The sequence below is a fragment of the Lithobates pipiens genome, unplaced genomic scaffold (assembly GCF_037356315.1).
Source record: "Lithobates pipiens isolate NorthernLeopardFrog02 unplaced genomic scaffold, aLitPip1_a1.2 Scaffold_16, whole genome shotgun sequence".
NCBI classification, from domain to species: domain Eukaryota; kingdom Metazoa; phylum Chordata; class Amphibia; order Anura; family Ranidae; genus Lithobates; species Lithobates pipiens.
Genome location: NW_027507748.1, coordinates 575,535,568 through 575,552,824, shown reverse-complemented (window position 1 = coordinate 575,552,824; position 17,257 = coordinate 575,535,568). Strand labels below are relative to the sequence as shown.

The window sequence follows — 17,257 nt, the reverse complement described above, 5'->3', positions numbered from 1 at the left end:
TCAGATTAGTACCAGACCCAAACATTTCTAATTAAAATACATTTTGCACTTATGTAATAATAATGTAAATAATGAAAATAATGTAAATAATCAAAATTGGCCAAGTAGAAATAACTTTCTGGTGTTTGAACTATGTAATTGGGATAGACTGAGTTTGTTTTGATATGTGAATTTATGTAATAGTCACCTGGGATGGTTTGTGAGCAAAATAACGCTCTGTTTGTGCCTGTGGTTGATTCTATTACTAAGCTGAAAATGCCAAAGGCCCTAAATCCTATCTTCCTTCTGGCCCCCAAAGGATTACAGCTATGTTCATGGTTCCACTGGATACAAGTTTTACTTTAGAAGGTTTCTGGATCTTGTAAGATCTTTTTGTGCAAGCAGCCCCAGACAATTTCAGGTGTTAGGCTATTTTCACATCGGGGCGTTGCGGGCGATGGCGGTAAAGCACCACTTTACTGTTGTTTTAGTGGCGCTATGCGGCCACTAGTGGGGCAGCTTTGACCCTCGCTAGCGGCCAAAAAAGGACTCAGGCTTTCACACTGGAGAGACAGCAGTGGCTGTTTCAGGGTGCTTTGCAGGCGCTATTTTTAGTGCTGAAGCGCTTGCAAAGCACTCCAGTGTGAAAGGGGCCTAATTCCTCAAGACAGTACATGTATAAAAAAAAACAACTATATCATTAAATTAGTCTGGAACTATACTGAAATCATCCATCTTGAGTCTATACCTAGTCAAAGAGACTCCAAGCTAGAATAGATGCTTGAGGAATAACATGACCTGATTTTGTGCCTTTTTTGATGCGGTTCACAAAGTTTACCAGATTGTGCTTGGAATAATTTTACCATTAGGAACGAGAAATAGGGCATGGCATAGAGATTAAAAGAGACTATTAATCCCATAAAGGAACAAGGTTGCTTACTATGCTGCCAACTTGATGAACTTGCGTAAAAGCAGTGCCCTCCTTTCTTCATCTTGGCACAGACACACTTCAGTTGCCACCCAAAACTGGACTTCATTAAACCTCCTTATGAACCGCTCTAGATTAGCAGTTGTTGAGTGACGGAACTTCTGCTTCCCATATGTATTAAATAGCAGCTCCACCTTAAAAGTAAATGCAAACCTATATAATGAGTGCATACATCTTGAGTACAGTTAAAAAAAAAATCAGATATTCTTTTAAAAGACCACCATTATTGAAAATCTTCTATCCTGATAAAAGTATGCTCTTTACACACACACAACATCAGAATTCAGTATATTCATTAGCTCATTATTTCACATGCCTGTATATTTTCCTCTTTATTTACATGCAGAACAAGCTGTCCAACAAAAAGTGATACTGGCAGGATTGGAATAATCTAAAGCACTACCAGGTTAATGCTATTTGGACATTACCTGTATTGCAGGTTGAAGTTATCTGAGGATTCCAAATAGTATAACTTTTATTCAGGTTATTCTATATTATGAGAACAAAATTCCCACTCACTATATTCTAGCTGACTCTATCACTCAGTAATTCGTATTTTATTTCATGGAACATTATTTTATTTTCAACTCCATGGCCCCATTTTCTGTTTTATCAACAGAAACATAATTGAAACACACAACTGAAGACAGATAGAAGCTATCAATTATTTATCAGACAAAAAACTCACTTATTCATTTCTGTGAATTGACTTCTTGCCAAAAACACAGGTCCCAGAAGAGAAAGCCGTAAGCTGTCACGGTCGGGTGTCACTGCCCACAGTAGATATGACGGCACTGAGGAGAGGAGGGGGAGAGGAGCGAGGCTTTGAGCGGCCGCATCGATGGACTGTGGGGCATGTGAGTATCTGTTTATTAATAGTCAGCAGCTACACTTTTTGTAGCTGCAGACTTTTAATAAACTAAAAAAACAGGTGGAACTCCGCTTTAGGAAGTGCGCTAATCCGGTGCACTACAGGGTACAGGAATTCACACACATGGCTGCTGGGAGGCCAGGAGGGATTAGAATCCACAACTGACAAACAGCCCTGTGAAGTTCCCTGTACTGTCTCGGTGCTGACATTTCTCTGGGCTCCCTCGTTTGCACCTTCCAGCACACTAGGAGTTAACACAGTGGAATGTGAAAATGGGGGGGGGGGGAGCTGGGGAAATGTCAGCACAGAGCACTGTAGGAGCCAGTGTAAGTAGAGTAAAACACACATTTGTACTCTACATACTGCTGTTAAACTACCTGTGTGGTAATAAATGCAGTTTTCAGTCTCACGTCCCTCGTCTCTCCTGAAGTCAGTAGGAGTTCTCAGCCCTGCCCACCGACTGTAGCTATCAGATCAGAAGAGAGGCGGGCGGGGCTGACGTCAGAAGAGACGTGAGAGGAGAGAAGCGGGCCGGACCTGGCAGTCAGATGAGCGGCATATACAGTTATATGTGACACACTAAGAAATGAGGTATAAAGCTGCCAATACTTTAAAAAAACACATACAGCGGTGGCCACTTAATAGAGTACAACCCTGCATTTATTACAAAAGCCATTTTGACAAACATGCTTGGAGCGCTCTTCTGGGAGGGGCGGGGAAAGTCGGGATGACGTCACCCGACATCGATTTTTTGGGTCACATGCATTGATGCCGCATCAGGGAACCCCAAATCACGATGCATGGATGCAGCGATTAAATTCAGCACCTCTAGTATATATGTGTATCTTGGTACTCTTAGTTATGACTGCTCCTATTTATGGTTTTCCTGTTAGGCAATCCAAAGGTAAAATATTTAATACTGGGTGCTCTGCTGCACAAGTCTATTCAAATCTTTAAAGCGTTTGTTAACCCAAAAAATAAAAAAATAAAATGTATCTTGCTCCTTTAAAGCATGTTGTATGACACAGTGCTTGTCCTGTGTCATTTGGCCCTGTGTAACACCTAAAAAACTTGGCTGATCATGCCTGTTTCTCCCCACCCCTCTGTAAACTGACCACGGGGTATCATGGCTGCTGAGCCCTGACACTGTGGTCAGTTTACATGCCTTCGTCATCAGCAGTCTGCTATCTGCTCTACTCTCTGTGTCCCCCTCAACCCTCCCTTCTCTCTGTTTGTGAGCCGCCCCTCCCTCCTCCTTCTGCTCTTATAACACTAACCTGTATACACCATCGGCACTGCCCGCCATTGCAGTGTGTCCCTCTGTGAGTGATTTGTAAATATAAATGCTGTAAACACCTCATTTAAGAGCCGGATTGTGATCACGTGACCAGCCAGCTCTCTCGTTCTCCCCTCTAGACTGACAGCAGGGGAATCTCAGCCCCGCCCGGTGCATCTCTCAGAGCAGAAAAGGAGAAAGCTGGCCAGTCATGTGATCGCAATCTTGGCAGTGAAATTAGGTATTTGCAGAATTTATTTTTTATAAATCAAACACAGAGGGGGACATTGCAATAGGAGGCAGTGCCGATGGTCTATACAGGTTAGTGTGGCTTAACCACCACTTTAAAGTCTCTCCCAAAGACCAGATACCCCTGATCCTTGTCCTCCTGTGAAAGCTATTTTCTACCAGCTGGCAACACAAAATACTCCTATTGGTTTCTTCTAACCCTGTACCTGTCCTCCGAATGTCTGACTGTGCTCCATTTTTTATTCCTGCTTTGGACTGGATTTACACTGCACTTCTATCATTAGCTCCTTTCCCCCAAGGAGTTTCAAAAACCCCTACAAACAAAGGTTTACTGCTGCTCATGGCACTTAAATTGCAACATAAAATAAAAAGCATGGCAGGTCTCTGTTAAATTCACCTGATCTGTGCAATAAACCCTATATTTTCCATTGTTAGTTTCTTGCTAACATGGTTACATTATATAAATGCTGGCAGCAAACCTACAATATGTAAGACTAATGGACAGGTTAATAGAACTCAGTAATCAATATATAAACACAGGTGTCTCACACATTACTGCTAATCCTTAGCATATGCGTATTTTAACTCTTTCTATCTGCCGACAAGACACCATTAAGTTAGTGCACACAGCACTCTGGTTGTAAAAATTATATTCTTTGACTTAGAAGCAGAAATGTTAACTCCAGTTATGATACATTTTCAGGGCCATTCATAGCAAAGTTTTAGACTGCACCGACCTCTCCAATTAATTTTTACCCACTTTCAAAGGTCATTTCCACCTCTCCTTCTTTCATTGCAAACCACCCCAAGATATCCAGTGCATTTGGGTAAAGGAGAACACACAATCTACTGATTCTACTCTATTGATGCACTGCTCGGGCAGCATCCAATCACATGGGGAGAGAGATACATCATCAATCCCATAAGCTCCAACACAGAGATTACACAGAGTATTCTGCATCTGCTGCCATGAAGAAAGAAGTGGTGGGGATGTTCTGCAAAGATAAAAGTGGGTGAGGGCCCATTCAAGGCAAAGTGACAGGGTCCTTTTAAGTGTAGATAACATGCACACATCTGAATCCCTTGCTCCCAAATCTCTACAGATACAGTAAACTGTAATTCAGCTTTACAATACCTGGTGAATGCTTTTAAACAGGTTCCAGTCATGTTCTGTCATCTGTTGAGCCAGGTCTTTTGAACTGATGAGATCCAACATATCGTAGCTACTGCTGTTTGGGCCCATTTGCTCAGGAAGAGGAGTCTGATAAGACAAGAAGCATAAACCATGGGAGGTGTAAATCTAAAGAATAATTTTAAAAAAAACTAAATATACAGCTGATTTGGACAGATGGGTGATGGCTAATGATGACAAAGAACAATCTTATTAGTAACTTAAAAGTATTATTGTTTACACAGTCTTTATACACTCCAGATGTGTAAATGCCTCCCCAATCACTTATCTAAAGGTATTATTTCTACAATATACAGCTCCTTCAAGGAAGGTGTCTCACAAAATTCCCCATTTTACGTTTCTTTATGGGATCCCGAGATCTCTTTAAAGTCAATACCAGTGGTCCAAGATTTGGGACACAATAGCCCACATATCACTTAATACCATGCTCATTGAAGTTAATTATAACATTTAAATTCTCTGTTACATGGTACCTCAACAGCTGGCTAGGTTCAAACAGGGCACCTTAAACCTCTTTGTTAGGGGTTATGTGTTTCTGGATTAGAGTAAATTAATATATTAATATATACTATATTGGGCAATAGTATCCCTAAGATGCCATATGAAGCCCTACTCAACCTCAAACTAATGGGATGCACTGGTAAATCAGACTTGTATCTTTCATTTTTACAGCAGTCACATTTGCCAAAGCATGATGGACTGGCACCCCAATGGTTGCACAAGTCAAGCAAAAAATGACATGGTATTTAGCGCATAAAGAACTGGTGGCTATACTCCATAACAAGGCTAAGAAATATAGAAAGGTTTTATGCCTTGGATTACTCATTGTTTCCCTGGTGACTTTGATGATTCCTTATAGACCATATAACATCCATTTAGTTTGGGGGAGATGGTTTTAAGTGTGATGGTCCTCTGGCTGACCTTGCCCATTCCTTTCCCTTCTCCACCCTGCCCTTCCATTCAACCCCTCCCACTTCCCTTCTTCATGTTTTTTTCTTATATTACCTTACTTTGTTTTTTTTTACACCCAATAATTGAGCCAGACTGTAAGAAGAAGTGTAGAGGGGTTGATCCTAGATTTTATGGTTCTCAAACTATGATTAAACTGTGTTGTCTTTGCCCTAAGTATTTTTGTTTTGTACATTGTTTTATATACCTCTGATTCTATTTGTGTTTACACATATCAGTGTTGGAAATCTATATAATTAAAAAAAAGACTGAAACTGAAAATAAACCCTGAGTGCCCGTTCACACTACCGCGACTTGTCAGGCGACTTAGCCGCCTGACAAGTCGCGCTCCGTTCTGTACTATGGAACCGTTCTAATAGGAGCGACTCAAGTCGCTCCGACTTAGAAAAAGGTTCCTGTACTATTTTTGGGGCGACTTCAGGCGACTTGCATTGACTTCTATACAGAAGTCATTTTGCAAGTCGCCGCTGAAGTCGTGTGCAGGTCGCGTCTGTGAGTCGCGCTGCAAGTCGAGTCGCCCCTGTGTGAACGGGCACTAAAGGCTACTTTCTTCTTTTTATTTTGCCCACAGTTGAGTTTCAATCTCAAAACTTTGGACTCATGGCTGTTATCTACAATGCATCTGAGCTGCTTGTGTATCTTATCTACCTCGCATGGACATATCAATGTTTAAATACAGTTTGGACTTTTATCAGGCCATCTGCAAGTGTAAGATTATTTATTTATTTATTTATTTTGTCTTCCTGTATTTGGAATGATTACCATTCAACAGGTAAAATGCTGTGCCACTTAAAATCACTTAAGACTTAGCTAGAAAACTACAAAGGCCAAAAGGATTCAAACGACTACTGCAGAAACAGATATTGGATCATCTTTTTTGGATAAAGATGTCCTCCTTCATAATTGTAAGTATAAAATCGGATTTTCTACTTACCAGTGTGACCAACTCTTGAACACTACAGACAAAGAGTCTCTCATTCAAACCCAGAGATGTGAATGCTCCAATGTCTTCATGTTTTAGACATACTTTTTCTGCCATATAGAAAATAACATTTATAAGTTAACAAGTTTTGAATAGTTAAAGAAGACTAATGTGATTCCATTAAAATACAGTATAAGAATTTATATCAGGAAAACTGGAGCATTGTTAGATAAACCTATAAAACAGCATGTGGGAAATCTGTTGATATGTGACTATCACTACATTGAAAAAGGTCAGATAGGTGGAATAAACTGCTTACTTTGAAGAATACAAGTGGCATGGAGGATACAAAAGCAGAGTGGAAACACAATAGAGAGATTGTGTGGACAAGGTGAAAAGAAGGAGGCATGGACAGCGTGAGACGAAAGATGGTGTGGGCAGAGAGGGGCAAAGATTGACTAAACGGACAGAAAATGGTGTGTCGGCATGTTGTAACATGCAGTTTAACCTTATTGAATTGTCATATCTTTCCAGAGTGGATAATGTAAAGAAAGCAATTCTTTAATATCTAAACATCCATGCAAACAAGGTAACTGTGTCCAAATTTTCATTTTCATTTGGTGAAAATATTGTTTTACAAAATAACTCACGTAAATCAAATATCCCAAAAATTATCAAGAATTGGTTCACATGAGTGACTCAAGTAAGATCACTAGTTTCCCTTGATATATATTGTTATTTTATTTTTATTGTCCTCTTAGATAAGATATGTTTTTAACCTTAAAGTAAGTCTGTCATGAGAAAAGTATGCAATGCTCCTTTTGCAAATGCTAGATGTCTCATTATTTCTGAAATAGGTATAATTTTGTCCCTCAATAAGCATGCTATAATGAATGAAAGCCAGTAAATTATAATTCTGAATGGTAGTAGGGGAGTTTTGGAGGGAGAGGACCAAATAAACACAAGACTCATATCCCTCTAATGGAGTAATTGAATGTGTATTTTACAATATGACATTAAACATAATGTTTTGCATTTTAAACTATGGTACTTTATGTGTATTATTCATATTAGTTTAAATTTAACGTTGTTTCAATATTTCCTAAAATGTTCATAGAAGTTCAGGAACTGTCTCAGAGCTATGATGTAACTCACCTCCCGTTGAGTTGACTTTCACCAGGACTTGGTCTTTGCTACAGCCAGTCTTTGTGGCCAGGGTTGATAGCACTTCCTGTACAGTTGCATTTACAGCAAACATAGTGGTCACACAAGAATGATTTGGCAGATATATGTCATAGGGCACTGGAAGAGAATTAGTATATTACAGCACAGCAATTAGATAACCTATAATTGTCCCTGTTTACATATTCATAGCTAGATAAATAAATTCAGCACAAATTGTGAACCTTAACTCCTTCTGTTTCAATATTATTATTGAAGGTTAACATACAAATAGGTAACAATACAACCATGAGCTCTTGATGGTAACGTAAAGGGACCTCGCAACGTATGCGAGACACAAAAGAAAAAAGGCTTACATTAACAACCTGTATGATAGGTGCAAACCCAAATATCAAAATTTACCCTTGAAAGGGAGATAGCAAAGAAAATCAGGAACAAGGGGATATATTTGCTAACCTGTGGGAGCATTGCAAGTGGACAGAGCCTGATTCTGCTCCATTTTGTATCAGTAGATAACAGACACAAAAACAATAGGGCACCACACGATTTGTCATTTTAAGAATCCTGACCCACTACTGCAGGATTTATAAACTCAGTCAGAGCAACCATCACAACACATTATGGGAATTTATAAAAAGTTACACCCTTTAGAATTCCATTATTAATTCCACAACATAATTGTAATGGCTTCTTCCCAATTCATGTACATGTCAGAGATAGGTACACAAATCTGCTGGGCCTTGCACTGAGGTTGGAGTGTTTGGAGTGTCCATCTTTCTTCAGTGTTCTCCCTCCCCGGCCACTGAGAACATCCCACTGACAAACACACAGCCAAGGAGTTTTTTAGTAGAGGTGTGCAGAACCTTATGGGAAACTGAGAGACTAGTTCCCCCATCAGGTCTGCTTTGCTGTTGCTTGACAGTGCATTACAGTGTGCAGATCCATAGCTGTTATTCAGTCCAATAGTGGCTTTGGATCTGCCCACTGCCATGTGCTGTCAATCAAAAATAAGGCAAGCCTGATCGGGCACTAGTCTCAGTCCTCCATCAGGCTTTGCCCACACAGTGACTCAAGGCATTTCCTTCATGGCTGACATTTGGGGCAAGTCATAGAATTTGTCACTCATGTTGTTGAAACTGGCACAAATGCTTGCCTGAAATTAGGCTCAGGTAGTTCTAAAGAGACCTACTGCCAGAAGAGTGTTGTTAAGAATTTACCTGGGTTCTCAGACTATATTTAACCGTTTTTGACTACAGCAAACAAATTAAATATAGCAAGTGCCTATAATCTGTGTTCTTCTAAACTTTATAGTCCAGGCTAGGGCAAATGGCATTTAGCCCATTAGATGGAAAAACACACAATGTTATGCAGCTTTAATACATTTTGCAATGCATTGTATATTAACACAAACCTCATTGAAAGTGATTTTTTCTTTAATATGTCATCCTACCTTTGTCTTGGACTCGAATAGTATACAAGTTACTGGAGTGGTCATCATCTACAGTGGAAAGAAGGTTTCCATAGTTGTAAACCTGTTGAATGGAGACAAGGCTAATTATAAGACAATGCACACTACTCTGTCCAGTGCATCCAGATGATGAAGCACAGAAGAAGAATAGGAAAAAAACAGGACACATTTATTAATGCCAATCCATAACACATGCGTAAGTTTTTCAGATGCAATATATTTTACATTTGTCTGATTTTCCTGTGTTTCCTTTGTTTTATGTGCTTGTTTTAGGTAGGCTTGAAAACAATTTGCTGATAGTGGTAAGGCTTGGTTCAAATTATAAGCCGCATGTGAATTACACAGGAACCGTGCTGCATTACCGTGCAATTCACATGCAATTCAGTGTTATGCGATTTGAGTCCATTCAGTTTGAATGGGCTCAAATCACACCGAATCAGACCAAAAAAGTGCATGCACCTTTTTGAGCCTTACCAAAACCAGATCGCATTGTTCTCTTGTGCACTGCAACCTGGTGTGATCTGATGCAGGCAAATCCACTGCATTTGTAACCTGCATTTGAGGTTTTAACTTTGTATTGATACCCACAAGGGCAGTGCAATTTGCATGCACAGATCGCTGCATTTCCCCTAACCACATAAGTGTGAATCTAGTTTAAGACAGGTAAATCATTCAAATACTTTGAATACTTAATATTAATGAATATAAAACGTTCATTATTGATTGTGTGTTGTCTTCCTTGAATCTAACTCTATCTTAGCAATACGTATTATGAATCTGAATACTTTAATAAATGAGTTCCTAGATACACTCATATTCAGATTCTTTTGTTCAATCAGCTGTGGCTGTGTTTGATGCAACATTTGTTGTATTTTGATGACTAATCAGATTTAAATCTGCCTCTTATATGACTAAAATAAAACGTATATATTTGAACAGAGCAGAGACTAAACATAGCAAAAAGTGTAGGCTTTTGTCATAATGCACCATATTTGTTCATGTGCACCATGTTTAAAAGACCTGCAGTTAGAGTCAACTATTCATATCTACTGACACAGGCTTTTGCTATTGATATTTATATACCTTTATTTGAGGAGAGACGTTTCCATTGCTGATCTCCAGTCTGGAATTAGATCAGAGAAAGACATATGTTTCTAGAGTAAATAAGAATGGCGAAATATATACAAAACTATTTTCAAACGGGATCTCCAAAAGCGACCAAATCCTGACTGGTCATAAAGGTGTATCACAGACCTTGACTATATAATTTGTATGTTTTTTCCATCCTACTCTATCTGATTTTCTATGTAATACCATGATAGTTCACAAACCTGGCTTAGTATTGAGTGCATAAAGGTAGACAGACTTTGATTTAGATTTTTTTTGTTTCACATGCATTTAAACTTATAACAAAATTTTTAAGGTTTCAATATTTTTTTTCTTTAGTTGAGTAGTGTGACCATTCTGAGGCTGCATGTGTCCTGCTTTGTGTTTCTTAGAATTCAGGTCTTCTTGAGATCCACTGGTGTTCATGGCAAATGAGGCTAAATGCAGCTTCTGCTGCATTTTGCATTTGAATGCGAAACAATTCATATAGCAAAGCCCTCCTATACAAGTTGTAAAGTTGCTTAAAAAGATTAGATAGTGCTCCATTGTAATTATTACTGTATAGAAAACAGATATACTTATGACTTGCTCACAGGAAACATCCTGTCAATGTTTGATTTTGATCAAAACTATTAAATCTTTCAATAATCGGACAGTCATAACTTGCCTTTTTCGATTAATTTAGACTTGATTTAAATTGGATTAGATCGAACTGAGTCGATCAGCCAGGGCAGAATGTTATTGCTTGTTTTGCATCAATCGGCAGCACTGAGATATATAGTTCATGAAAACAACTGTATTTCGATCAATCAGATTATGAGATTACATCGCAGAAACAGAGATGTGATCCATAATTTACAATCATAAGTTAAAATCATATCTTAAAGTGGAAGTAAACTCATAGATTTAAACAGTTAAAAAAAAAAGGCATGCCGGGAATGCTAACTGCACATAACGAATCACATGTGCAGCACCATAGCAGTTGAAGATTAAACAGAGGCAAAGATGGCAGCTTCCTTGGCTGAAAACGATAGGGGAGTTTACTTCCACTTTAACTATCAACTGAAACCCTCTTCCCCGTGTGGGGCATAGCAATTGAATGGATTGCCTACTATATTTTGATTATTCCTATTGGAAGAGCTCAATCAGAAACAAAATCAATAATTTATGGAAACATGTATAGCAAGCATTAGATGCACTGTGTTTTTTAAAGATGTCATTTGAATGGTGAGGTTTGGGTCCAGCATCAAAAATGCAGCATGCGTGCTGCAAATCAGACTATAGTCATTAACCAACTCCATTAAAAACTTTTTTTTATGTACATGCATTTTAATTTCATTAGAAAGGCATTAGAACACATCCAGTGTAAACAAAAAGCCAATAGAATGCATACACTTCAGATCATGCGGCTACCCAAGGTAACATTGGTAGAGCAATATATGGTCTAGGAAATACAAATGCTTGGCTTTCTTTCATATATGTCTAAAGAAATATAGATTCATCATTTAAAGTGGAACTTTACTCATAACAGTTTGATAACAAATAATGTTCTTTAACAAAAAAAAAATGCATGCATTCCACATTAATAATTATGCTATCAAAATAGTGCTGTAAATTGCCTTCAGCATTGCTTCTGTTTCTTCTTGCCCAAGGCCATCATTTTCTTGAAGCCTTCCTTACTAAGAACTCTCCCCCTCTAATTGGTCTCAAAAACTATTTGTTACTTTCTGTAATTAAAATGTGTGCATTTGCAGATAAGATAAGAAACTACCCTTGTAAGTTTAACTGTTCTGTGTCTCCTTGGCAGCAGAATTTGTTCTGTCACCTCTCCTACTGTTCTATTTTCTCTTCCTAATCCCTAATCAGTCCCCCCTCAGCACAGTCTGAGTCATTTCTGTTGCCCACCCCAGCCTCCACCTCCCAGCAGCAGTAAATCTTAAAGCTCTGAGCAGATCTGTCTCTAGTGAGACTCCCTCATTGCTCTGGTTTTTGGCACAGTGTCAAGAACACCAGACAGCTGAGGCTGAGTAGAGCAGGGTAAGACAGTGCCTTGCTGGATTTTAAACTGAATAGACACTTCTTTTTAATGTTTTTCATATCTATACCTTCAAAAGGGGCCAGACTGACGTGATCTATCATGACTTAATTTTTCAGACTAAACTTTCACTTTAAGTAAAAAACACTTACGTTTTGTTCTTCCGTCTCTCCTGGAAGTTTTCCTTCAAACAGGTAAGTAAACGAGGGTCTTTACTGATGTATTCTGAGAGTTTCTTTTAATTTGAATGAGAATGGATTTGATTACAATATAGAAATAATTATCAAATAGTACTGAATAAAAAAATATGGGCAATAATGTGCTGCAACCAATCACAGCTGAAGTTTCAGTATTCTGACTACAATACATTAAACTAAATGCTTGCTTTTGGATACAGCAATTGATTACAGTTTGTACAATGACAAAAAAAAAATATTATGTATAGCTAGAAGATGCTACAGTGTAGGGCAAAATGTTATATGTAGGACTCCTATCCCAGTTTAACACAATGTAAGATTGGGGTGATTAAACTCAAGTGGTAGGTGCATTTACAATGAGTTGCACCGGTCCAAAAACGGTATTGTTAAGGGCATGGCAGCCCACTTTTATTTAAAAGCAAGTCAAAGTTCATACAGATAGCTCTTCCCACGCAGGGGGTTTTCACTATAACTGCAAAGGCATAACATTCAGTCTCCTGGCTCTCTCATGGTAGCTTTACTGCTCTGAGTACATCTGCAGGTTCTTCCTGACCATCAAACACCTTTTGGTCTTCCAAATCCTAACCATCAAATGCATCCCAGTGATATGGACAGACACTGAACTTTAGCTCTGCGTGGTTCCTTGCAGCTCCCTAGCTGCGCTTTCCCTCCTGGACTTCCTCTCAGGCTTGGGCCTTCCTCTACATGACCTTGATGCATGGCAGAATCTAACATGGTTCCCATTGGACACACTGACCTCCCTCAGGAGGGTGGTGCCCCAAGTTTTAACTCTGGGTATATTATGAAGCCAGCAGACACCAATCTACCGAGTAGTACGGGGTCACCCTGCTACAACAGACACAGGTAAAGTAATCTCTAAAACTTTAGCTGGGTATATTTTGAACAAAAATGTATATACATTTTTTTTTTTTTTTTAGGAAAATGTATGCAAAAATTCTCACTGTACTCAAAGGTTGTTTGAAAGTACTTCAACATTTCCTTTGCTTTTCAATTTAGAAACAAATGGACTTTACCAAACAAAAACCACATACACTGTTAGAAATTTGTACATTCAAGAAAAATATTACATTCTGCTCCTTAAATGGTTCTTGTCACTGTACTCGAAAATGAATGTTAATTTGACCTTTACTAATGATTAAGAAAACAAATGTTCCTACAACGAAAAAAGTAGAACGAAATTCTATTAGAGTAAATTTTGTTTTGTCTTTTAAAAAAAGGTTTTGTAGTGTCCTATAAAATCTGCCTTAGCATAACCAATAATAGATCTGGCTTGTCTGGAAAATACATTAGAAATAGTCCTTTACAAATGTGCCCAGGCATGGTCATGGATAAGGGGCACAGACTGAAATGCACCATACTAAAGTTCCTCACCTCCAGAAAGCTTTTAGCATATGGCTCAGCCTCCAGCAACTGACCATAAAGCTCTACCCAGAGGTTGACGAGCCGTACAATGTTCTGCTTCTTGTAAAAGGAGTATGTGGCCTTCTCAGGTTCATTCACTGCTGATGGCTCCATGTTAAATCTGAAGTTTTGTTAAGGTAAGTCATCATACAAGGACAAACATTTTTGACATTAAAACCCTGGAGAACGGAAGCAAAGATTTTTTTTTATTTTTATTTTTTTAATTAGGAACATCTCTTTACCTGAATTTTAGCAGTTCAAGACATTATTCATGAGATATTTACCTGTCTGTTTTTAGTTTCACATCTAATGGTCAATCAGGCAGTACCTGCCATCTGGTTCATTACAATTTATTTATGGAGTTCGAAACTTAGAACAGTTTAAGGTAAAAAAGAAAAGAATTGACAGTCAGGCAAGACTGAGTATAACAAAATTATAATGAGAGGTTTTTACACTTACAGATTGGATTTTTTTTATAAACTGCTTGTTTAAGTGGAACTTGGATTATTCTATTTACAGTACTTAAAGCGATATTAAAGTCTTTTTTTATGACAAATATGTCATACTTACCTGCTCTGTTCAGTGGCTTTGCACAGAGCAGCTTGGATCCTCCTATTCTAGGGCAAGCAGCTCGCTATGGGGGCACCCAACCAGGCTCGCACCCAAGCTGATGCTCTGTGTGTCCATTCACACACAGAGTTATGGTTTGGCCCCGCCCCCTCTCTCTACTCATTGGTTCACTTACTATGATTGAAATCAGCCAATGGCTCCTCAGCCAATGAGGGGGGAAGTCCCCAAGGAGCCGAGGCTCTTGTGCACATCAATGACTCACAATGGGGCTCAGGTAAGTATTAGCGGGGGCTGCTGCACACAGACGTTTTTTTTTACCTTAATACATAGAATGCATTAAGGTAAAAACACATTCTGCCTTTAGAACCACTTTCATGTTTATTTCTGCCAATTGTCAATTTTAAAATAATAAAAAATTACATGTCACCTGCTTTCTTGAAATAAAACGTATTCTATCTCCCAGGTTTGTTATTTCTACGTTTTGCTAAATGATATGTATCTCAGTATCAGCATTGGGATCTGTAGATGAAAGAAGAAAACCAAGTTGACAGGCAGTCAAGTGGGAGCATTGTAGACCACTGAAAAGGGCTTAGAGGTAGAAATTTACTCTACCAGTTGGCAGAGTATGACAGGGCAGTGTAAGCCTTATGTTTTTGACTTCTGTTAAAAGTTGATCAGGTCAGCCCATTTTACACTTTTTACATGGAAACAGTTTTGATTTGGTGAGTTTTTATTAGACTTTAGCTTAGGTCCTACGCTTGGTGTTGATTTCTGAAAGCTAGTATAAGGTGGAGTTGCTGCACTTAAGAACCATATGTGTATCTAAACTTTCATACCAAAAAATTATATTTTGTAGCTTGAAATGTTATAATGTTTTGTATAGTGTTTTACCCTACATTTGCAACAGGTCTTTTGAAAAAAAAATGTAATCAAGCACTTCCTGGTCTTCGGTGGCTATGTTTCTCACTTGATACCTCAGTGGTGCTCAGAGCAATGCCTCAGAGTTTCTCACTTCCCTATTGAACTACAAAGAGACATTGCAAGCACATTGTTTATGACTTCATCTTGTTTAGTGCCGAAAGACGGTTGCCCCTTGTCTATTTATACACAATCTATCGCGGTATAATGTATAATATTCTTTGAGAGACTTTAGTTCTACTTTAAGGTCAGATCTTCCAATTATAGGTGAACTTAAAACAGATTGTTTGCAATAAGCAGCTTATTTGCATATTTTTCCAGGATACTGATGGAGCAATGCTTGGCAGAACTGAGCAGTTGGCATGAATATGCTGTGAGTCAAGAGGAAATCGCCAGCAAAGGTGTCTGAAAGAAAATATAGAATGTTAATACAAAAATGAAAACCTAAATTTCAATATTTTTAAACCAGTTGTAAAATATAGAAAAGTTTCTTTTGAACATCCATATCTGAATATGTGCCACAGTTTTCATAGCTAAAGATGACCTCTATTGTGCAAAGTGTGCACACAAAGAGGAAAGTAGAGAGCTCTCTGCAGCTTTTCTCTTCCTCATTACCAACTTACCCTACCATGTTCCACCAGCTGATAACTGGTGATCTGATCACTGGTGATGGAATAATGAAGAAGCAAAAGGAGAAGTGGAGGAAGCCAATACCTACCAAATGAATAAAGCTTAAGCAGACAGATCCACTGCAGGTTCCCAGGTAAGGCTTCCACTCCATTAAGAAGAACAGTGAGAAGCACAGTGGTGACATCACCAAATCTCACTCTAAATCTCCTGAATCTAGGAATCGGGAGCAGCAATGCCTTATAAGAGCTTGCAGGCATTCGGTAGACAATAATGCCACCTACCGAACAATTGTTTTTTTACTAAACTGAGATTTTAAATGGGAATATAGTGCTGCAATCCCATTGACGTCAATGGACAAATTTGACAGATAGTGACACCTCAATGGCTGTTTTTTACCATCCAGTGGATTTCAATGGACAATTTTGACAGATAGTGACACCTCAATGGTCGTTTTTTTACCCCTCCCATTGACGTCAATGGACAAATTTGACAGATAGTGACACCTCAGTGGCCACCCCATTAACACCTCGCACATTTTCAGTCAGATCCACCTTAAAGAACACTAACTGCCATGCTGATACAATAATTTCCATATTTTCTAAGTCACTGACTTAGTCACTGAACAATTCAGCGTGAATTCAGAACTCCTGGTTTGTACTTGTCAGCAACTAAGGAAGTACAGCGTAATAAAGCCATTGGATTAGCATGATAACCAGGCAACTAGTATTTTGAAAAGTAGAGGTCATCAACAGCATTTTTTAAGCACAAAATTTGATAATAAAAAAGCCTATTTAGTAGATGCCATTACCTAGATAGAGATTATTACCTTCAGAATTATTGAGTGTTGAATCCAATCTCATAGTTTCCAGCAAATGTTCCAGAATTTTGTCAGCTGTACCAGACATAACTGTGTACCTAGAAGGTACAATGCTCTCCATTACACAACAGTATACAAGTGTGCAGTGATATAGCTGAATTTGTTTATTTACTATAACATTTTCCATATTTTTAAAGTAGTGATAATTAAGGTGGGGTTATTCAGAACATTGATGGTCCAAATTCTATAAGTTCACCAGGGGAATCTGGTAAAAAAATCAGGAATCACAAAAGGAAACGGGAAACTGAGTGTTCTTCTATAGTATAATGGAAAATATGTTATTTTTCAATTGTCCAAAATGGGAGACAAAGCAGTCCTTACCAGTGCTGCGTAGTAAAAGCTAAAGATGAATTTCAACATCAACAGTGCAGTGGTACAGACAGCTACTGCATGACGCTTTGTGAC

The 17,257-nt window shown here is 38.5% G+C and overlaps 1 protein-coding gene across 1 annotated transcript in view; it reads right to left on the bottom strand.

The window, feature by feature from the left end:
• Positions 1-17,257, bottom strand: part of RAPGEF3 (Rap guanine nucleotide exchange factor 3) — a 142,446-nt gene that overhangs the window by 24,320 nt on the left and 100,869 nt on the right. The window contains exons 11-20 of the mRNA XM_077483767.1: positions 16,802-16,890; positions 15,672-15,750; positions 13,828-13,978; positions 12,391-12,473; positions 10,180-10,219; positions 9,079-9,160; positions 7,602-7,748; positions 6,459-6,556; positions 4,499-4,624; positions 920-1,101 (exon numbers count right to left, since the gene is read on the bottom strand). Of these exons, the coding sequence (XP_077339893.1) occupies positions 920-1,101; positions 4,499-4,624; positions 6,459-6,556; positions 7,602-7,748; positions 9,079-9,160; positions 10,180-10,219; positions 12,391-12,473; positions 13,828-13,978; positions 15,672-15,750; positions 16,802-16,890 (1,077 nt within the window). The remainder of the gene's footprint in view (positions 1-919; positions 1,102-4,498; positions 4,625-6,458; positions 6,557-7,601; positions 7,749-9,078; positions 9,161-10,179; positions 10,220-12,390; positions 12,474-13,827; positions 13,979-15,671; positions 15,751-16,801; positions 16,891-17,257) is intronic.